The sequence below is a fragment of the Rana temporaria genome, chromosome 3, assembly GCF_905171775.1.
Source record: "Rana temporaria chromosome 3, aRanTem1.1, whole genome shotgun sequence".
NCBI lineage: Eukaryota > Metazoa > Chordata > Amphibia > Anura > Ranidae > Rana > Rana temporaria.
In genome coordinates, this window is record NC_053491.1 from 471,292,554 (window position 1) to 471,315,864 (window position 23,311).

Genomic DNA, 23,311 nt, shown 5'->3' on the forward strand with positions numbered 1-23,311 from the left:
GCATATCGATTGATCCAAAAGAGCAACGTTTCGAGGCCACGCAGGACCTCTTCGTCAGGCATCTTTTGCCTGACGAAGAGGTCCTGCGTGGCCTCGAAACGTTGCTCTTTTGGATCAATCGATATGCATTAAATATTTGGACGTTTTTTTAAGATGATCCCTGGTGTGCTGGCGAATATATATATATATGATTTACTTTCCGGTTCCCAGCCGGTGATCGTTTCAGCACCCTTTTACTACTTGGCCATTTTGCCGGAAGGTGTGCAATCGGAATATTTTTGAGATTAACTTTGCACCAGCCGTGTACAGGTCAGCTAAAGCAACACCGTTAGGGAAGAGCTGAGCACACACACTTGCAGGACAACAATCTGTATGCCAACATGCCAGGGGCATCCATGCTCATAGCTATACTAGTGACTTTAGAGGAACGCAGAAGGAGGAGGGAACGGAGGAGGAGGAGGAGGAGGGCACAGGAGAGGATATACCGCAGACGCCTAGATGTGTTTGGCATGGCTGTTTCTGAGGTGTATCACAACTTCAGATTCAGCCCTGAAGCCATCATGGAATTAACCACAACCCTGCAGGATGATCACCAGCCCAACACACCACTCACATGCACTGGAGCCACTGGTCAAGGTAGTGGCAACACTCCATTTCCTTGCTACTGGCTCTTTTCAGCGCACAAGTGGATTGTTGGCTGGGATGTCACAATCCTCCATTAGCAGATGTGTGCACCAGGTTGTCCCTGCAATCCTGAGATGCATGGCAAACCAAATCATCAAACCCACCCAGGAGGACCTGCGGATGAAGACAATGACAGATTTCTACAAAATTGCCAGATTCCCACGCACTGTGGGGGCCATTGATTGCACACATGTGGCACTACAGCCCCCCCATGAGACAGAGCACATGTACCGCAATCGGAAGCATTGGCATTCAATCAATGTACAGGTGATAGTCGATGCCCAATACCTCATATGGCATGTTGTGCCAAACACCCAGGATCCAGCCATGACAGCTTCATACTGTATACCGTCAAAGCAACATCCCAAGAGAATTTGAACAGAACGTGTATGGGGACAGCTGGCTGGTTGGTGAGTGACATGGGTGTCAGGTATGACTGTCCCCCCCCATGATGCAGACATCACGAGGGGCACATGCATGACTAACATCCTCCTGTCTTTTCCCTTCCAGGTGACTCTGCATATGCACTTGAACCCCATCACATGGCTCCATTCCGGAACCCCCAAACCCCAGGAGAGGAAAACTACAATGCTGCACACATACGTACCCGTGCAGTGGTGGAACGCACCTTTGGCCTCCTGAAGTCCCGTTTTCAATGCCTGGATAAGTCTGGGGGTACCCTGTTGTATTCCCCAAACTTTGTGTGCCAGATCATCGGTGCATGTTGCATGTGAGAAGGGGCCTGAAGATTGACATACGTGATGACCTGACCCCTGAACCAGACATTCCCCCCCTAACCCAGGGTACCCCTTCTTCTGAGGGAACAGCAGCCAGGAGACGCCTCGCAGAAGGCATCTTTGCACAGTAAACACAGTAAACACACACATGGCACAATGAGAATGAATGCATGCACACCACTGTGGTCCCTAGCACACACCCCACATCCGCATCAAATTGGATTAAACCGAAGTACCCCGCATGGTACTAGGGAGCAGCAACGCCACGCCAAGGCTCCAATTATGTCACTGTGCATTCATACAACATTCACATGGACCTGGAATCACTTCTCCATGGTCCTGGGGATCCCTACTCCACCAAAAATGAGGGTGACACCCTTTTTTCATCAGGAATGTCACCCCCACATTCATACATCATTCACACAAATATAACAAATCATAATCACGGTAGAATTAAAAAAATAAATAATCAAAAGTACACCCAAAATTAACGGCGGCATGAGCTACGCCTGGGCCGGCCACGGCCACGGTCAACCAGGGGAAACTCATGGGGGGGAGCAGGGGAAGGAGGAGCCTCCCCTGGTGTCTGTACAACTGCTGGCCTGCCCTCCAAGGCCACAGCTATCCTGTTCAAGCACACAGTGAGGGCTGCCGTATTGAAATGGACAGCCTGGGTATTGGCGTGGACAGCCTGGGTCAGGGCACTCACCTCCAGGGCCACGCCTGCTGTGGCAGTCTGCAGGTCACAAGATCAAGTTATGACCGCCAACGAGTTTGTGCTCAATTCGATGACCGAGTGACTTTTATGGAGCCCAGGCTGTCCTCCATCTGGGCCAAAGTCCGGGTGACATGACCAGATGTTGAGTCTGACGGGCCTGGTCCCTCCGCAGATTTGCAGGCAGGAACTCGGCCACCCCCCTGGTCTTCTGGGTGGCCTTCCTGCCTGCAGCTTAGGCTTGTGGCCTGGGAGGAGGGGAGAGAGAGACCCTTGGGGGGAGCCCTGTTGGGGGAGGAGTGGGAGGGGCTACCCCTGATGGAGGCCTGACTTCTGCCAGCCTCAGGGGGAGCCACATCCAAAAGGCCAAGGATTTCCCTGGCAAGGTCCATCCGATCATCCTCAACCTCCCCCCCTCATCCTCCTCCCCCTCAACCTCCTCCCCCTCAACCTCCTCCTGAGGTGAGGTGTGGCCACTCCCCTGTCCTGGGGACTCCTGCCTTTCTTGGGGCTCTTCAGCAGCCTGTTGTCCGGGGGATGGAGCAGACTGGCCTGATGGCCCAGCAACCTCCTGGCCATCTGTGGATGACACAAAACATACACTGGGAGGAGAAACCAAAGAAGCCAAGGAAGCCACGGAGGGGCTGTGGGGGGGACTGTGGAGGGGTGAGTGCGGGTAACCGTGGAGTGTCTGAGTGCGGACCTGGGGGGGGTTTGTTTGCCGCCCCCCAAAAACGTTTAGCACCACGGGTGCTGGGTTATATAGTCGGCAAGGATTCCAACCAAGAAGAAGAAAATTAAGGAAGTAGATGTAGTTAAGAACACATTTATTATTATTTTTTATTACCACTCTTGCACAGAACAACAGAAGATGAAATAACAATGGTTAAAGAGAATATTTTGGAATTTGTTTTTCAAGGAAGCAGAACAGTATCTTTGAGAATCTTGGACCAGGCAAGGATATTGATTGAACACACAGAGAAAAAATCCCATAACAAATTACATTTTCAAAGGCTTCTGGTTTAAGCTTTGTGAACCAACTGGGCTGATGATTAAAAAGAAAATGCCTAGCTTCTATAAATAAAATTTTTTCAGATCATGGAAGTGCACCATTATAGAAGCATAACCTTGGTTCTTGGCCTTGACATAAATAAAGAGACCGGGAGCAATAAGGCAAAAAAATTATGTTTATAGTTGTACCTATGATATGTATGATGTATATGTATGTTTGTATATGTATTATGTATGACAGTAAAAATTACTTAATTTTTTTTTAGATTAGTAAGTGAAACTGGAGCCAAGCTATGATTGTACAGATGTCTACATTGTATTAATCACAAAATGTGCTTTGAATCTAGTCATCACTGATCTTTATAGCTGGAATCACTGTGGAGCAATTCAACATCAAAGCTTCAAGCGAATGCATTGAAATCCTAATCTAAGTTCATATTGCGGTGCGCATGCGCGGGATCCCGGGAGAGGACGTGCTCTGTGCGGTCTCCGCAACCCCCGACCCTCTGAAGCAATATTGAGCGCAGGCAGCAGGACTACTGCACCGGAAACTATCGGGCAGGCTTCCGGAGGGGGTGATGAATCAGGGGGCGCAGGGCCAGCAAAAATGGGGACAATTTAAACAGCTTAAATCAGCTAAAGGAGCGGCATCCTCCCCCGGATACAGTTCACAAGCTGAGATGGCGTCCGGCCCTGTGGATACACGAGGCAGCACAGCTTTCAAAGCAGGAAAGTCCCAGCAGAAACATACAAGGGGGGATCATTCTGACCACGCTAGAGATCCCTTTTCATCGCAATCATCAGGGGACCTGGACGCTGACCAGAGGGGTGAGTCTTCATCGCAGCCCCCTTCCCCAGACACATACAGGGACATGCAAGAGCCTGCCGACTCCCCTATGTCCTCTATGGACAGAATCATGGCAGAGCTGACAGAGGTCATGTTTAGTCAACCCAGTCCAGATGTGGCAGCACTCCAGCCAGCGCCCTATGCAGGGGATGCGGTACTGTTAGCTCGCTTTTCTGCTATGTTACAACAAGAGCTCTCTAAAGCCTGCACCATGATCACGACTGATCTTAAAAGGGATATTCACAGTCTAGGTGAATGTTTTGTGCTGATTGAAACAAAGGTGGACAGCACAGCTAAAAAAGTTAACCAAAATTCCCATATAATAACGGATCTACAAGATAGGCTGGAAGAGGCCTATGCCAAAATCAAAAATTTGGAATACCGTTCACGCAGATACAACGTGCGTATCCGTGGTCTCCCTGAGAGTCATACTGATTTGGAAGGGGCTATGAAAGAGCTGATGAAAGAACTGATTCCTGACATAAGCCCGCACCACATGGAAATTGATCGAATCCACCATGCTCTAACAGCCCCTCGGAAGGATGGATTGCCATGTGACGTCATAGTAAACCCACACTAATACCGCGTAAAGGAGCAGTTGATGTTTGCAGCCCGCAATAGACAAGACTTGTCATTATTTGGTGCGTCAATTCAACTCTTCACTGACCTGGCCCCTTCTACGGTTCAGAAACGCAGAAACTTCAAGCCATTATTACAACAGCTGAGGAAAACAGACAAATTAAATACCGCTGGGTGTTTCCCTTTAAGTTGTCCTTTACATATAACGGCAGTTTCCATTTCTTCTCAACACTTCAAGACCGCAAAGACCTACTGCTGGATCTGGGAATCATTACGCGGGATGCCCGGACCCCCTCCCCCCATCACCAAGCAAGTCGTCCCCTCTCTCCACTGTGGATGGACCGTGGGAACTCACAAGCCAGGAGGCCTTCCCGGAACACCTGATCATTGAAACTGTCGCCTTCCCTGGATGGGGAGCTCTGGAGTTCTTTCATGTTGGTCAGAATGTAGTCTGTAGCGGACTATGATTGATATACAGTTGCCCAGATGCTGCATGAACGTTGCAGGTCCCAGTCCCAATTGAGTTTTTGCTTGACTGTTATTTGCTTGTTTATTAATGGGTTTTAATAGTCATTCGCTAATTTTTTTTTTTCATTGGCGGTGCGCTGCACTGGTCCCTTTGGTTTAGGGGATGTTTGGGTCTCCCAGGGCGGGCGGACCTGGGGCAGAAGTAACCGCTGGGGAACTTGTCCTCCCTGGTCCGACGGCCTAGTTGCCGGGGGACTGGTGCAGCCCACCTGTATAGTTAAGTTATGACTATGTTAGACTGGAAGTTATCCCGATAGACCTGATTATAGGCCTTAGTTTTTTGGGTCGGGGCAGTAATACATGCCACCAATTTGCAGGTCTGCTTTTCCTCTGCGGAGGAAGGTATCCTTGCTCATTCAGTTCCGGACATTGCATCCGGAGGGGTTTTTTCCCCACAATGTAGACAATTTACTTACAGTATGTGTAATAAGCAGACAAGTAATGGCCTAAGGCTGACAGTTCTTCTCCTTTTTGTTCGATTGTTCATTACCCTCTGTTTTCTCTCATCTTTCTTTCCTCCTCCCCGAGTCCTGGCTCCGTGCTCTGCTTTTGCTACCCGGTTCAAGAAGGTCCAGAAGCTGTCCACATCTGCTCCAGTGCCTTTGTTAACATCATATATGACACAAGGTAAGAGTGCTCTGCCTTGCCACGATGGCTAATACATAACCCACCAACTATTCTGTGATTACCCATAATATTCATAGTTTTTATTCCCCTACTAAACGTGCCAAGGCCTTCCAATTTTATCATACTCAAAAAACCTCGGCTCCTCGATATCTGAGTGCAAAGTATCCGCAATTTTACTTAGCCTCCGGTCCTGAGAAAAGGGGCGGGGTGGCGGTCTGCTTCTTGAAGCGGACCCCCCTTCACACCCATCACAGTGGTCAAGGACAGGGGTGGCCGATACCTTTTGGTGGTTGGACGCCTCCACGACCAATTGGTCTCATTCTTATCATACTATGCCCCTAACACGGGACAGACATATTTTTTTAGCAGAATGCTTAGAATATTGATGCCTAAGGTCCAGGGACAAGTAATCATGGGGGGGGGGGGCAGCAATCTACCGTTAGATAGAATTAAATCTAACCCCAATAGACCAATTCTTAAATGCCCACCGATTGGTAGCAGTAAGGTGGCGCGTCTGCTCCATCATTATGATTTTATAGATGCCTGGAGAGAGGCTAACCCCACCGCGAGAGACTATACGCATTTTTCGCAGGTACATCGTACCTACTCCCGGATCGATCACCTCCTAGTGCGCACCCCCCTGCTCCCGTACTTAACGTTGGTTAAAATATTGTCCACTCCTTGGTCCGATCATTCCCTGGTTAAGCTTTCCACAATAGGACTTTGGGTCAAATCCAGCCCCTCTCCATGGAGGCTTACTTCCAGCCTACTAAATGATCCTATACTCTATGCCGAAATTAAGAAATAACTTAAGGAGTATTTTAGAACCAATAAGGCGGCGGACACTTCCCCTGCCACTAACTGGGCGGCTCACAAAACGGCGATATGGGGCAAATTGATCCAACTTGCGGCTAGAGCAAAGCGATCTCGCGAACTTACAATTAGGCAATTGGAGAATGATTTAGGCAGACTAATGGAAGAACAGCATAGGACTCCCGAGATTGACATTAGACACAAAATAGGTGAAGCAAGACTAGCACTGAACTTGTGCCTGACTACCCAAGCGGAAAAATGTATAGCATGGTCCAAATTTAAATACTACACCATGGGAGATATGCCCACCACACTGCTGGCGAGGAAGTTAGTTCCCTGACCATATACGCCGACTTTACTGAAATTGAAGCTGCCCACGGGTCACTGCGCTCAAAACCATAAACTGATTCTTCAGCAATTTCATAAATTGTATACTGCTCTATACAGTTCCCCGACTAGTTATGGGCTAACTAAAGCTATAATTTTTTTTGTGATGTCCAATTACTCCAGCTAATGCAACCCCATGCAGAATTGATGGACAAGGAGTTTACGGAAAGGAGATTAATATGGCCATAAAAACTATTCACCCCTCTAAAACCCCTGGTCCGGGTGGCTTTCCAGGCCATTACTATAGAAAGTACCAAGAAATTTTCACCCCCCCATTTATGTTCTTATTTTAATTATTTGTGACGGGGTAATAAAATACCCACTCATGAGAATGTGGCTTACTTGCATGTCATACCAAAGCCGGGAAAGGATCACAGAGACTGTGCCAATTATCGCCCGATCTCCTTGATCAACACTGATCTGAAGATCCTAACTAAAGTGTTGGCCCTTAGATTGAATTCATTACTACCACAATATATCCACCCGGATCAGGCAGGTTTTGTCCCAAATCGCCAGGTGTCCGACCAAACCCGTAGAGTTATAGATTTGATCTCAGCTATCCAGTCTGACTGGGATGGTAAAGGACCCAGACAAAGAATGCTGCTTTCCTTAGACATTCAGAAAGTGTTTGATTCCCTCTCCTGGGACTACCTATTTGACGTGTTACATCGCTTTGGATTTGGTGAACGCTTTTTGGCCCTCCTCCAAACGCTGTATGATACCCCGACAGCATCATTAATGCTTAGGGGATACTCTTCCCAATCCCTTTCTATTAGGAGAGGTACAAGGCAGGGCTGTCCATTGTCCCCGTTACTATTTGCTTTAGCGATCGAGCCTCTGGCCATACGGATTCCCCCCCCTTTCCGGACGTTAGGGTAAAGTTTGTGGAGATAGTTAGCATAAATGTTTACTTTTTGCAGATGACCTGCTGCTGACCTTATCTTTCCCGATTACCTCTCTCCCTAATCTTCATTCTATCTTACAACCATTTTCAGACATTTTAGGCCTAAAAATTAATTACAGCAAGTCTAGGGCATTGAACCTCTCCCTACAGATATCCACCCAAAAGGCACTAGAACAGTCTTACAAATTTATATGGGAGCCGGCTGCTCTTCCATATCTTGGGATCAGTCTGACCCATCTATACAAACGCTATATAGATGGAACTACCGAGCCCTATTTAAATGATTGACAGATGATCTGGCCAGGTGGCAACTTCACCCTCCATCGTGGTTTGCCAGACTACACTCAATAAAAGTGAACATATTGTATTTGTTCCGTTCCCTACCTGTGTCATTAATTCGAACTGACCTCCAGAGGTTTCAAAAAAGAATTGTTCAGTTTATCTGGGGAGATAAGAGGTCCAGGGTGAATAGAGGTACCATATACACCCCAAAACGGAAAGGGTGTACCTGACCTGTTGAAATATTTGTATGCGGCCCAGCTGGCGCAACTATCTAGGTTCCATTCCCAACATTCTTGAGCAATATGGATGACTATGGAATCTTATTCCTGTCACCCTGCATTATTCTCCCACATTATGTGGCTCCCCATGAAGAAAAGACCACTTATTGTCCCACCCTCTCCTTCTCTTTAGAAATTTGGGAGAGACTCTCGAAGTCTCAGAAATGTAAGTCTCCTCATAATCCACTAGTGCCCCTCTTGGGGAATAAGGAATTTACCCCGGGCCTCACTCCTAACGCCTTTTAATGGTGGATCAATAAAGGACTGATGAGAATAGCGGACATTTGTGATCACAAAGGTTTATTGTCAGAAAGTACTATGATTGATAAATATCAAATGCCATCTACTGAATGTTTTTAGATTCACTCAAATACGCCATTATGTACAATCTTTAGCCCGTAAGAGTGATTTGGTGACAATGACTCCTATGGAACATTTCTGTGGACAATTTGATAAAATTAAGGGTCACATTTCAGCTATATATACTATTCTGATGCATGTTTCGTCCAAATTGACCTATATGCTCCAATGGGAACAAGACCTTCAGGAAACTCTTGATCTTAAGGACTGGCACGCACTACTGGAGTCTGCTTCTCGTTCGCTCACCAAATACCTCTATAATAGAGGCTAATTACAAGGTCTTATTGAGATGGTATATGGTCCTGGCTAGATTAGCTACCTTTGTACCTGGTGCCACTTCAGGGTGTTTTAGGGGTTGCAGACAGGTGGGATCCACTTACCATTGATGGTGGACATGTCCTAAGGTCAGGAGATTTCGGATAAGGGTCTACAACTTTATATATACCCTCACCCAGATTAACTTGACTAAATCCGTAAAACACGCACTCTTGGGTGACTGGGTAGCCGTGGCGTCTAAACCCCGAAGACGACTCCTCACATTTATATTTCTTTCAGCTAAAATAACAATTGCCAGAAATTGGAAGTCTGCAGCTCCTCCCTTTGATCAGCTCAAACATAAATTGTCTTGGCTTATGCTGAAACAAAGGTTAACAGCACTGGCACAGGATAAGACGAAGTTGTTTCATAGCGTATGGGACCCGTGAATTAGTTATCTGTCACATGACCCTAGAACTATTGCGAACTAGATTGAACCCGGAGTGATAGATTAATAGATTCTGGAGCACAGAGCTACATTCCCCTCCTCTCTCTCCCCCCCTTTTCCTTTCTTTTATTTTCCCAGCCCCCCCCCCCCTCTAGCTACCATAATCTTTCGTTAAGCCTACTTTTTTCCCTTCAACAATTTTTAGTTTGGTTTGGCCATCTGTCTTCTCACCTTCGGCGAGACATCGCTCTCTTAAGGTGTTAAACTTAATACAAATTATTGATACTAAAATACATAGTCATGTGAGGAGGTTTGTGTCTAACTACTGGAAATAGCGGTTTGTTCACTCCCCTCCCTTTCTTATTTTCCTTTTTCTAAAACGAGTATATGTTATAATGGTACTCCATAGGTATTTTAAGATGTAACTTGATATTGTGATCACAAATTGTATCTATGTTACCTGTTTTTAAAAATGTAATAAAAACTATTGAAACTAAGTTCATATTGCCTGTTCCTGCCTCTTATTGGCTTGGATGCCTTCCAACCATCTATTATCTAATGTAAATATAGAGCCGTTCCACAGCAACAGGGGAGCTGAGTGAAAAAACCTTGGACAACTTCACTGCTTCTGAGGTTAATTTAAGGATTATTTGCTTTGCAGTGCCTGCAGTTACAGAGGTCACTTGTGTTTTTTTCTTAATTCTCAGTTGCTGGTTTTAATGCAATCTAATTACTTGAATGTCCATAGCCTAGTCACAAGCTTGCTTTAAATCAGTGTATATTCTTCCTACATTTCTCAAATAATTTTACTTATTTTGAATAAACAGTTAAGAAAATGGTTTTGAGGAATAAATAAATAATGAATAACAAAATCTAAATATATTATTTCAATGTTAGAAATAATGAGTCCTGTAAAATTATTATGAAGCACTTCCAGTTCCCAGGGATTACATGTAATTTCATCGACTTCTATATAAAGGAACATCTTTGTATATGATTAGTCAATTCATCACTGGAAGGCAACCACTTAGTGATGCACTGTATCCCTTTTGAATTTTTATCTGTAGCATTAAATCATTATCAACAGATTATACAATACTGTAAGTACATGAGAATACATTTGATATAAATATGTATTACAATGATAAAAGAATGGTTAAAGCCAACCTAAAATCACAATATCCCTGCCTTCATGAAAAACTAAAAAGAGCAGTCAGTGTATCTACCTTTCATATTTCTGGTCCCTGGGACATGGCTTTTGACATGCTGTATCAGGGAATCAGCAACTCCAGATCAGAGGTAAGTATTTGCTTGGTCTTCTTAGCTTTTTCCGGAGACAGGAAGTATGGAGCGGGGAGGGGGGCAGATGGATCTCAATTCCGTCTTCAACTTTAAGTTCAGTAAAAAATGCATTGCAAACTTTTTTTTTTACCTGTGCAAGAAATGTCTATGTCTTTTTTTCATTGAATGAATTAAGCACACATTTCAGATTTAATGGTATTTTATTGCTAGATTAATACACTGATCAGCCATAACACCAAGATCACTAACAGGTAAAGGGAATAACATTAATTATCTCATGATAATGGCATCTGAAAGTCTGTGAAATAAACAGTATTTGGCAGCAAGTAAATATGTTGTTCAAGAGGTTGATAAGTTAAAACCAGAAACAATGGACACCACAGTTTGTTGTGTATTGGGATGTGTAGGTGCAGACTGGTCAAGGTGCCCATGCTGACCCATGTCCACAGTCAAAAACTCCTGCAATGGGCAAACGAGCATCAGAACAGGACTACAAAGCAGTGGAAAAAGGTGGCCTGGTCTGATGTATCACATTTTCTTTTACATCATGTGAACGGCTGGGTTTGTGTGCATTGCTTGTGATGTGATGCTTTGGGCAATGTTCTGCTGGGAAATCTTGGGTCCTGCCAGTCATGTGGATGTTACTTTGACATGTACCATCTACCTAAAGATTTGGGCTAACCAAGTACACCCTTATATGGGAACGGTTTTCCCTGATGGCAGTGGCCTCTTTCAGCAAGATAATGCACCCTTCCACACTGCAAAAAGGGTTCAGGAATAGTTTGAGGAACACAACAACTTCATGAGAAGAAGGGGAGATATGATCAACATGTACACATATATAAGGGGTTCATATAGTGAACTTGGTGTTGAGTTATTCACTTTACGGTCAACACAAAAGACAAGGGGGCACCCTTTACGTCTAGACTCTGATGCTCGTTTGCCCATTACAGGAGTTTTTGACTGTGGACATGGGTCAGCATGGGCACCTTGACCAGTCTGCAACTACACATCCCCATATACAACAAACTGTGGTGTCCATTTTTTCTGGTTTAAACTTATCAACCTCTAAAGGAAAAGAGATTTCATCTCCAAATACAGAAAGGTTTCTTCACATTAAGAGCTGTGAAAATGTGGAATAGACTCCCTCCAGGGGGTGGTTCTGGCCTGCTCAGTAGATTGCTTTAAGAAAGGCCTGGATACTTTCCTAGATGTACCGTATTTTTCGCTTCATTAGACGCACCTGACCATAAGACGCACCTAGGTTTTAGAGGAGGAAAACACGAAAAAAAATATTCTGAACCAAATGGTGTACTAAAATATTTTCCAGTGCCCATGGAATGCAGTCTGACCATTGTCAAAGAAATGCAGTGTGACCATTGTCATAGTAAATGCAGAGTGACCATGCCCATAGTAAATGCAGAGTGACCATGCCAATAGTAAATGCAGAGTGACCATTCCCCATAGTAAATGCAGAGTGACCATGCCCATAGTAAATGCAGAGTGATCATTGCCCATAGTAAATGCAGAGTGACCATGCCCATAGTAAATGCAGAGTGACCATGCCCATAGTAAATGCAGAGTGACCATTGCCCATAGTAAATGCAGAGTGACAATGCCCATAGTAAATGCAGAGTGACCATGCCCATAGTAAATGCAGAGTGAACATTGCCCATAATAAATGCAGAGTGACCATGCCCATAGTAAATGCAGAGTAACCATGCCCATAATAAATGCAGAGTGACCATGCCCATAGTAAACGCACAGAAGACAGAGCAGCCCGAGCGGCCGAATGCTCTGTTTTCTGTCTTAGGAACCAGCCGGAAGATCGCCCGCGCCCACGGGGGGTTTGGAAAGTCTGTCCCCCGCTTTCCTGCCTCTCTTCCAGAGGTGTCGGCGGGAGGACATGCGAGCGGTGGCAGGGGGCGGTGGCAGGGGGCGGTGCCAGCAGCGGCGGGGGGCAGTGCCTGTCATACAGTATATTCGCACTATAAGACGCAGGGACATTTTCCCCTATATTTCTGGGGGGAAAAGTGTGTCTTATAGTCCAAAAAATACGGTACATAATATAACTGGGTACTAACATTTAGAGGTAAAGTTGATCCAGGGAAAATCCAATTGCCTCTCTGGGTATCAGGAAGGGTTTTTTTCCCCTGCTGTAGCAAATTGGATCATGCTCTGCTGGGGTTTTTTGCCTTCCTCTGGATCAGCTGTAGGTACAGAATTGGGTATATGGGATTGTACAATATGTTAATTTTTAATTTTTTATGATTTAACTAGATGGACTTGTGTCTTTCTTCAACCTGATTAACTATGTAACTATATGTAGGATGTTCTGGAAGAACAAATCTAATACATTGAGGCCCTAACTCAAAAATTACAGGACTTAAATGATCTGCCAGTGTTTGCTTGGTGACAGATACCACAATATATTGTCAGTGGTTATAGGGGCATCCATGCAGCAATGGGCCTGTTTTGGTGGCAAAAGGGAGACCTACTCAATATTAGGTGGGTCATTATAATGTTATAGTGATTGGTGTATAACTTTCATATCCAATTATTAAAGGGGTTGTAAAGGAAAAAAAAATCATAATAAGCATCCTTTACCTGCAGACATTCCTCTTTTCACTTCCTCATTGTTCATTTTTGCTCAGAAGTTGCTCTATTTCTTCTCTGTTCTGTTCACTTCCTGCTTGTCTGATTGTTACTCACCACCGTGAAGGGAGGCTTTACTGCGGTGGTCAGTGACATGCTCGCCCCCTCCTGGGAACTACATCTGTGCAGCAGGACGCTCTCTACGTGTTAGAGACTTCAAGGAGGTGCCGCAAACAAGGAAGTGAATGAGAGAACAGAAACTAGAATGCCGGAGGTGATATAGATGAAGGAATTTAATAGGTATTTACTTGTTTTTTTAATCATTAAACTATTCTGTCTTTCTACCTTGCATACATTAATTTTAGGCAAAAAAAAAGTTTTCCTTTACAATTCCTTAAATACATACATGCTTCATGCTGCTGGAAGAATTAGGGAAACACACAAGGAGACGTTATGTTTTCAAACAAAGAGTGTTCTATAAACACGACAACAAGAGTGGTAGGCTTATAGCGTGCACGGTACAGGCTGCTAAATCTTCATCTACGATCCATCATATACGGGATAACCAGGGCAATCTTTTCTCCAAAAATTAAGATACAGCTAAACAATTTGAAATCTTCTACTCCAAGCTTTATAACCTAATATCTGATAACCCAGACCCAAATACCTTAAAATCCTGTACCACACAAATCAGGGATTTCCTAGCCCAGTATTACCTCAAAACAAATACCACTCAGCAGGCCAAAGATTTGGAAATTCCTCTCTCCGAGGAGAAATTATGAACCACCGTAAAACAAATCAAAGTAGGTAAAAAGCTTGGACCTGACGGCCTCCCACTACAATATTATACATGCTTCTTGGATGCTTTATCATCTAAGATGTTATCAACCTGTATTACCCTTTATTACCCTTGCTAACCCCCTGACATCTCTGGGAAGAATGCTAGAAGCCCACATAGCTTTCATCCCGAAAGATGACAAGTCTCAAACTACAGATCCATAGCATTTCTCAATGTGGACATGAAGCTTTATGCCAAGATGATAGCCAACAGGTTACTTCCTCTTATACCCAATCTTATCTCCTCAGTCTTCATCCCGGGCTGAGAGGCAAGAGATAACACAATACATGCATTAAATCTATACTATTGGCTCACCACATCTGAAACTCAGGGTTTCTTCCTTTCCTTTGATGCAGAGAAGGCAGTCGACAGAGTGGCCTGGGATTACATTAAAGAGGTACTGAAAGGAATTGGACTTCTACCTTGCATGTATGCGCATATTAAAGCATTATACTCCACTCCCTCAGCGAGTGTACGAGTGAATGGCCACCTGTCGAATGCCTTTGCCATAAGCAATGGGACACGGCAACAATGCTCATTATCTCCCCTGATTTTCATCCTGTCATTAGAACCCCTCTTAAACAGACTGAGAGCTAACCCTGATATTAAGGGACTCACCAGAGCCAACAGAGACTTCAAATTTGCAGCCTTCACTGATGACATACTCCTCTCTCTACAATCACCTCGATTATCCTTGCCCAACTTACTGAAAGATATAGGACATTTCGGAAAACTGTTAAACCTCAAAATTAACTCCTCCAAAACACATGACCTGAATGTTTCACTCTCCCCACAAGAAGTAACTCACTGTCAAGAATCCTTTTCATTCTTATTGAAGAAGGACACCATTACCTACCTTGACATCCAAATCACATGGAAGATAGCTGACCTGTATAGCTACAATTTCCTGTCAGCACTCTCCAAGATTACAATCAGATCTGAAGGAATGGACCAGCCTAAATGTATCCCGGTTTGGAGACTCAGCCCTAGTAAAAAATGATACTTCCTACTCTATCTTTTTTGCGAGATACAAGAAAGTGTGTTTGGCTTTCATCGAGAAAAAATACTGCCCCACGCATCAAATACACTTGCCTCACACGTACAAAAACTAAAGGTGGAATCAGACTACCGGACCTCTATAAATATTATCTGGTCTCTCATCTGACAAGGATTGTGGACTGGAAGGTCCACAAACTTGGGAAGGTATGGGTCACCTTGGAAAATTCTTTCACACGCACCCCAACACACATGTTCCCTTGGCTGATACCTCCCACTAGCCTCAGACCCTAATGACACACCCCCTCATTTACACCTCGGTAGCTTTCAAAAAAGTACTTCAAAACTTTCCTTAATTCCAGACACGTTGACTTCACTGAGGGAAAATCCCAAATTCCTCCTGGGGTATCAAGAACATTCCTGCAGCAGGAATGGTCCCAATGTTTCTCTAAAGGATGCATACATCCATACGAAGACTTGGTGTCTTCATCATGTACCAACTCATTTCCCTTTTGGATTTACAGACAACTGAGGTACCTTCTTACAACACAGGACTCATCTACCACATGGAATAGGCAACTTACACCATTCAAATCCCTTTGCTTGCATAAATCACCACAAAGACATTTAATATCCTACATCTACACCTTACCCCTGGAAGACCCCCCCCCCCAAAAAAAAAAAACAGATGCATCACATATTTCCTGGGAAAGAGACCTAATGACTCTCACTGATGAAAATTGGGACGACATATATGAGTATGTACAGAAGGGTTCGATGAATGTAGCAATTCAGGAAAACTGCTATAAAATTGCAACTAAATGGTCTAGAATCCCGCAGGGTCAAACACAATTTCATTGCATGCCGCATCAGCATTATGATTGCCCTCAAAGGGTAAGTTGTATTTGTAACACTACATATTGAGCACCCTCCCTTACATAATATGTCAAGAGTCCCCCATTCTCACTTACATCACAGTACACACCCCCTTACCTTGTGATGCTGCTGGGAAGAAGCTGATGCATTGCTAGAAAGCAAAAAGTGCAGGGACTGGAGGAGGACCAAAGAAGGGATGGAGCTCTCCTGCAACTGCAGGAGTGATGCAAGGGCCACATAAAGTGGTCTGGTGGGCCGGATTTGCCCCACGGGCCTTGTGTTTGACACATGTGTTCTACACCATACGACACTACCTAAAAAGGACTATCACAAATCACTTGCTATGCACATGGTCAATGCGGCTAGACTCTATATACCTGTTCACTGGCGATCCTCAGATATACCATCAATTAAAGAATGACTGACCTGAATCTCTAAGCTAGAGGAGATGGAGAAACTGATCCACACCTCTTACTGGGTCGGAGAGCGGTCCCTACCCACACCCCTACCATTTCTCATTCAATCTTCCTTCTTGAGATTACCTTTCCCCCTCCCCCTTTTTTCTTCTTTCCCCTCTTACTTTATTTTCCATTGCCTCCCCCCCCCCTTCTGTCTACAACCTTAGCAATTTTTGCATCCCACCACAATTAACCAGAAACCCTTCTACAAAAATACAGGTTGGGGTTACTAACATTATTACTATTATTATTAGAATTGGTGGTACTGGTTTTAATGTTATTACTACCATTATTATAGATGCTTTACTCAGAAAAGAACCTGATATCTAAATGGTTCCTTATGTTTACTGTTCATGCAACATTCAAGTCTCCTTATTCGCTTCAACTTTGAGTAATATTTCTCTGTTCTTTTTGATACGATCCATGACTCATTTACAACCTATGTTATTTTGATGTACAAGTATGTCATGGGTACCATTTTAATCAATGTGATTACTGTTCTGTAAACATTACTTTAATATTTTCAATAAAACTTATGTGGAAAAAATATATAAAAGTTTTTTCCCTTTTTTTGTTCTCTCTTCAGGTTATGGAGGAGAAAAATGTGTCCCGTATTACCAAGATCCACCTATTAGGACTTCAGACTCCACACAGTATAACATTTCTGATATTTTTTCTTTTCCTTTTGATTTATTGTATGACAATATGTGGAAACTTCCTGATCATAGCACTGGTGTCCTACAGCAAATCCCTCCATTCCCCCATGTACTTCTTGCTCTATCAGCTCTCCATATCAGATATCTTAGTGGCAACCGACATTCTTCCTAACACACTCCATACTGTTTTGATGAAAGGGATCACAATATCTTTTTCTGATTGCATCACCCAGTTTTATTTTTTTGCTGTTTCTGAATTTCTTGAGTGTCTTCTTCTGACGGTGATGTGTTATGACCGATATGTGGCCATCTGTAAACCATTACATTATTCTTTATTAATGAACTTCCAGCTCTGCTGGGTGATGATTATCACATGTTGGGTGTTAAGTCTTTTAGTAGTACTGATTCTCACTTTAACAATATCACAATTGGATTTTTGTGGTCCCGATATTGTCAATCACTTTTTCTGTGATCTTGATCCAATCCTACAACTTTCCTGCTCTGATCCTGCTAATGTTTTACTTGAAGTGACATTACTGAATGTTATTATTGCTATCATTCCATTCTTTACAATTATTATATCATATGTTTATATTATAATCACTATTTTTAAAATTCCATCTATTACCGGTAGACAAAAAGTTTTCTCAACATGCAGCTCTCATCTAACTGTTGTTTGCAGTTATTATGGTTCAATGGTTTGTGTTTATTTGGTACCCCGTAATGGACAGTCATGGGATATCACTAAATTCTTGTCATTGCTGTACACTGTGGTCACCCCACTGATGAATCCAATTATATACAGCCTGAGAAATAAAGACTTAAAAGAAGCTGTAGCTAAAATCATCAACAACTGTCGGCACTCACATTTCAGTAAATAGTCATAAAATAATAATTTAGCAAGTTTAAATTGAAGTTGGATGTCAGATCTTCATTTCAAAGATGAAATTCATTAGACCTGACTCCACATCGTTGTTTTAAAAAGTTCTGCAGTCATAGATTGATCATTGTAATTCTCCTAATTTATATCATTCCCTGTAAATCTGATTACATCAATTATTTAATCTTTCTTATCCACTTGACCTCCGGAAGATTTTCCCCACTTTATGACTAGGGATGAGGTTCGAGTTCGAGTCGAACTCATGTTCGACTCGAACATTGCCTGTTCGCCTATTCGGCGAACAACGAACAATTTGAGGTGTTTGCGGCAAATTTGAAAAGCCACGGAACACCCTGTTAAAGTCTATGGGAGATATCTAAAGTACTAATTTTAAAGGCTAATATACAAGTTATTGTCCTAAAAATAGTTTGGGGACCTGGGTCCTGCCCCAGGGGACATGTATAAATGCAAAACAAGTTTTAAAAACTAACGTTTTTTTGGGAGCAGTGAATTTAATAATGCTTAGAGTGAAACAATAAAAGTGAAATATTACTTTAAAATTCATACCTAGGGGGGTGTAAAGTTAGCATGTGAAATAGTGCATTTTCCCGTACATAGAACTGTCCCTGCACAAAGTGACATTTCTGAAAGAAAAAAAGTAATTTAAAACAGGACTTGCGGCTATAATGAATTGTCGGCTCCAGGCAATTCAGAGAAGGATTCATTCATAAAAAAAATTGAAAAAAGCGTGGGGGGTCCCCCCAAATTCAATTACCAGGCCCTTCAGGTCTGGTATGGATATTAAGGGGAATCCCGCCGTCAATTTAAAAAAAAAATGACGTGGGGTTCCCCCCAAATATCAATTCCAGACCCTTCAGGTCTGGTGTGGATTTTAAGGGGAATCCTCTCGGACAGTTCTAAGTACTGGAAACATGCGCTATTTCACATGCTAACTTTAAACCCCCCCCCCCCCTAGGTACGAAATTTAAAGTAATATTTCACTTTTATTGTTTCACTTTCAGCATTATTAAATTCACTGCTCCCAAAAAAATGGCCATTTTTAAAACTTTCTTTTGCATTGATACATGTCCCCTGGGGCAGGACCCAGGTCCCCAAACACTTTTTAGGACAATAACTTGCATATTAGCCTTTAAAATTAGCACTTTAGATTTCAATTGTTCGAGTCCCATAGACTTTAACGGTGTTCTAAAGTTCACACAAACATTTGGTGTGTTTGCAAGTTCTGGTGCGAACCGAACAGGGGGGTGTTCGGCTCATCCCTATTTATGACCAGGCCATTTTGTGCAATACGGCACTGTGTTACTTTAACTGACAATTGGGCAGTCATGTATCCAAATGACATTTATGTAAAAGAAAATCCATAAATAGAGCTTTCTTTTGGTGATATTTGATCACTACTGTGTTTGTTTGTTTTTCCCTATAAAAAAAAAAAGACCAAAAAATAAAAAAAAAAATATATATATATATATATATATATATATATATATATATATATACATATATATATATTTTTTTACTTTCTGCAATAAAACATATCTAATAAAAAAAATGTTAAAAGCCACATTTCATAATAAATTTAGGTCAATATGTATTCTGATACATATTTTTGGTAAAAAAAAAAAATCTCAATAAGCATATATTGATGGGTTTGCACAAAAGTAATTGCGTCTACAAACTATGGGATATATACTGGAATTTGTATTTGTTCATATATGTCTGACACTAACTGACACTTTTGACACTTTGTAGGAACCAGTGACACTAAAACAGTGATCAGTACTAAAATATGCACTGTCACTGTACTAATGACACTGGCAGGGAAGGGGTTAAACATCTAGAACAATCAAAGGGTTAACTCGGGAGGAGGAGAGCCGTTGGTGATGTCATCCCCGTTCGCGGCCGAGAGCGGTGGAATCTGTTTTATGCTGTTATCATTCAACTGTTATGTAAGTGTGCAATTATTGGATTAAACGTGTTTATTAATCAATACTGCACTATGGAGCCCCTCTTTGTTTTCTATCCACTGCTGGGAGCCTGGTATTGCTATTGAGATCTGCTAGAAAATTGTCAGCCCTGGAAGTGCTGGAGTGTAATCCCTGATAGTCTACTGCTGCTGCTATTACTGGGAGGCTTATGTTACAAGCCAGCTGAGGTGAGAATTACATTTTGTTTCACTTTGCACTTTTTGAACTTTATGGACTTTTCATTTATTTTTGCATGAGATTGGATACATTACTGAGGATCACCATTTTGGAATTGGCTGCATGACGATCTTATGTTTATTTTTTATTGTCAATTTTGCAATTCCTCAAGATTAACACTGTATTATTAAGCACTATAGCTTGATCTATATGCACTTTAATATTTACTATGTATTATTATTATTATTAATTTATTGCTATTTGACATTATTGGTATTTATCACTTGTATTATTAGTAAGCGCCCCAATACCCCCCATTCCTCATATACTATGAGTGTGCGAACATTATTTAGTTGTGGCCGCTGCTAGGGAATATATACCACCATTCCTTTTAATTTCACTTTATCATTATTGTTATGGTGGATGTTAGTTTAATATATTATTTGTAGCTATTCTCTGCTTAGTGTGGTTTGCGCATTAGGTTCCCCCCCATTTTTCATTATGCCCAGTGTATTGCTTCACATGACCTGAAGCTAGCTCGGATAAGCTGGGATAAAAGGTGGAGTGCATTTGGTATCACTCTGCGTGGGACAGGAGCCAGCACTACAGTGGAGACATCGGCTTATGGGGCTCTTGCTCGCTACTTCACCCCCAACTTTACAAGTAGTCCCTCTGCATTGCACTCTCATGCTCTGGGTTGGTGGGTCAGCAAGCCCCGACCTGCAAACTACCAGTCATTTGGCCACGATGTTTATGAAGACTTGATACTGGTTCCCTACTTCCATTGTACTTTAATAATTGATTAAATCTATTTGAGACTTGGTTCAACACCTTTAATAAAATGGTTGTGGCAAAAGTTTAATTATACACTCTTTATGCAGCCTACTTGTGAGCAATTTTGGTGACCAGGAACAAATATTTTACATTGCTCATTCATCCTCACAGCGGCCTTCATTATTAAATGTGGATCAATGCAGATCTGAGGACAGCAGAAAACCTATGGCTGCTTTCTTTTCCCAGTGGAATTGTTCCAAAAAATCTGATAAGGCTTTTACAGCGCTTAGTTCATGTTTTGCATGGTGCTCTACCATTGAACTCAGTTGGCGAGTGCTGCTGATCAAAAGCAAAGCAAAACCTGTCAGGCTGTAATATTAGCACTTATTTGGACGGCTGGGAGTGGTAAAACTGGAGCTCAGCCACTTGTTTTTACTGACCCCTCATTCCATGGCTTAACATTGGGAGTCTCCTGTCAAGTCCTTATCAGTAGCAGTACCAATACAGCAAGGAAACCAGGAAGCAGCTGACCACCGCGACAACCAGCGTGGAACACAAGATGGCGCTGGAATGGAACAGTTGGAACATGTGCTGCTCTGGATGGGGGCAGTTATGCATTTCAAAGCTTTTTTGCTTCTTCCTAAGACCTGATTGGCTGTTATAGAAGGTGGGAGGTGGGACTACAGAGGTCACCTGGAATGTAGGTCGAAGTTTAAAGGGAACTAGTCCTACCAGCCATACAGTCAAAGCGGCATGAATAATTAAACAATGTAAACTACTGCATATATTGTAACCAGCCTAAAATAGCAATCAGCCAATATTACACAAAGGTAAAAATAAAGAACAATATAACAAAACTATATATATAACACATATACAACTTTACTCGCCTATTCCCAACATTATAATATGTCTTTGCACACATGTTTTTGGCCCCTTGCACATGGGCATCACAAGTTCCTGAGTAAATATCAGTATTTTTTGGGGGGGCATGGTCTGCACGGGCATGTGTGTGGACACACTGCTCGGAGCTCCCGCTGAACATCCTACATTGATCCTTTCCTGGCTGCTTCTCTGGACCAGCACCATTCCCAACCGCCTGTTACTACACCTGGGACATACCTGGCGCCTATCCAATACCTCTTGGAGCGCATGATCACCCAAAAAGGAGTAAAATGTGCCACAGCCACAGCGGCCCTGGAGGCCCAAGATGGGGTCCCCGGTTTCCACAGCCTCAGCCTGCAACACATGGAGCAGAGAAGCAGAAAGAGTCCTGGGGTAAGTCCCATAAAACAAACAAAATACAGGGGAAGGAGTAACCAAGGGATATGCACTACTAATCCCATAAATAGGGTTGAGCGAACCCGAACTGTAAAGTTCGGGTTTGGTACGGACTTTGGGTTTTTCCCGAACCCGGACCCGAACCCGAATAATTGAAAAAAGTTTGGGTCCGGGATCGGAGTTCGGGGGAAAAAAAATGTGCGGAGGTCCCCGCAAATTCAATAACCAGACCCTTTAGGTATGGTATGGATATTCAGGGGAACCCCGCCGTCAATTTAAAACAGAAATGACGTGCGGTTCCCCCTAAATATCCATAACCAGACCCTTCAGGTCTGGTATGGATATTCAGGGGAACCCCGCCATCAATTTAAAACAAAAATGACGTGCGGTTCCCCCTAAATATCCATAACCAGACCTGTTATCCGAGCACGTTGACCTGGCCAGCCGCAGAAAAGAGTGCGCCCCCCCCCTCTCCTGAACCGCACCAGGCCACATGCCCTCAACATGGGGAGGATGTCCCCATGTTGATGGGGACAAGGGTCTCATCCCCACAACCCTTGCCCGGTGGTTGTGGGAGTATGCGGGCGGGAGGTTTATCAGAATCTGGAAGTTGCGTTGTCCTGATCCTGCGGGTGATCTCCCACGATGAGAAGATCCTGCGTTGGGTGATCTCCGCTCCGGCGATGAGAACATCCATTCATCCAGCGCAGCAGCAGCATCCCGGACCTCCTCTCACCGCTGGGCACAGCCCAGCGAATGAGCGGCTGAAGCTGTGACATTTCTTATATAGAGGAGGCAGAGCCACCCGTCATGTGACCCCGCCCCCTCTGACGTACCCTCTGCTACGTCACTGGGTAAGCCCAAGAAGAGGAAAGACCTTTCCTCTTCTCGGGCTTACCCAGTGACATAGCAGGTGTCCGTTCAACTCTACCCATAAACTAACTGGTCCTCTCAGCTCCTCTTCTATACCTGCACAAGCCTCTGCATATGAGTCAGGGGACAGAAGAGCATACCAGCTTTAGATGACACACTGCCATT

At 43.4% G+C, this 23,311-nt stretch overlaps 1 protein-coding gene across 1 annotated transcript; it reads left to right on the forward strand.

Annotated features, from left to right (window-relative positions):
- The first annotated feature begins 17,045 nt into the window (after positions 1 to 17,045).
- On the forward strand, positions 17,046 to 18,254 carry LOC120930983 (olfactory receptor 11L1-like). The gene has a single exon (XM_040342115.1). The coding sequence runs from the start codon at positions 17,056 to 17,058 to the stop codon at positions 18,055 to 18,057; it is 1,002 nt and encodes a 333-aa protein (XP_040198049.1). The 5' UTR covers positions 17,046 to 17,055; the 3' UTR covers positions 18,058 to 18,254.
- Positions 18,255 to 23,311: the final 5,057 nt, after the last annotated feature.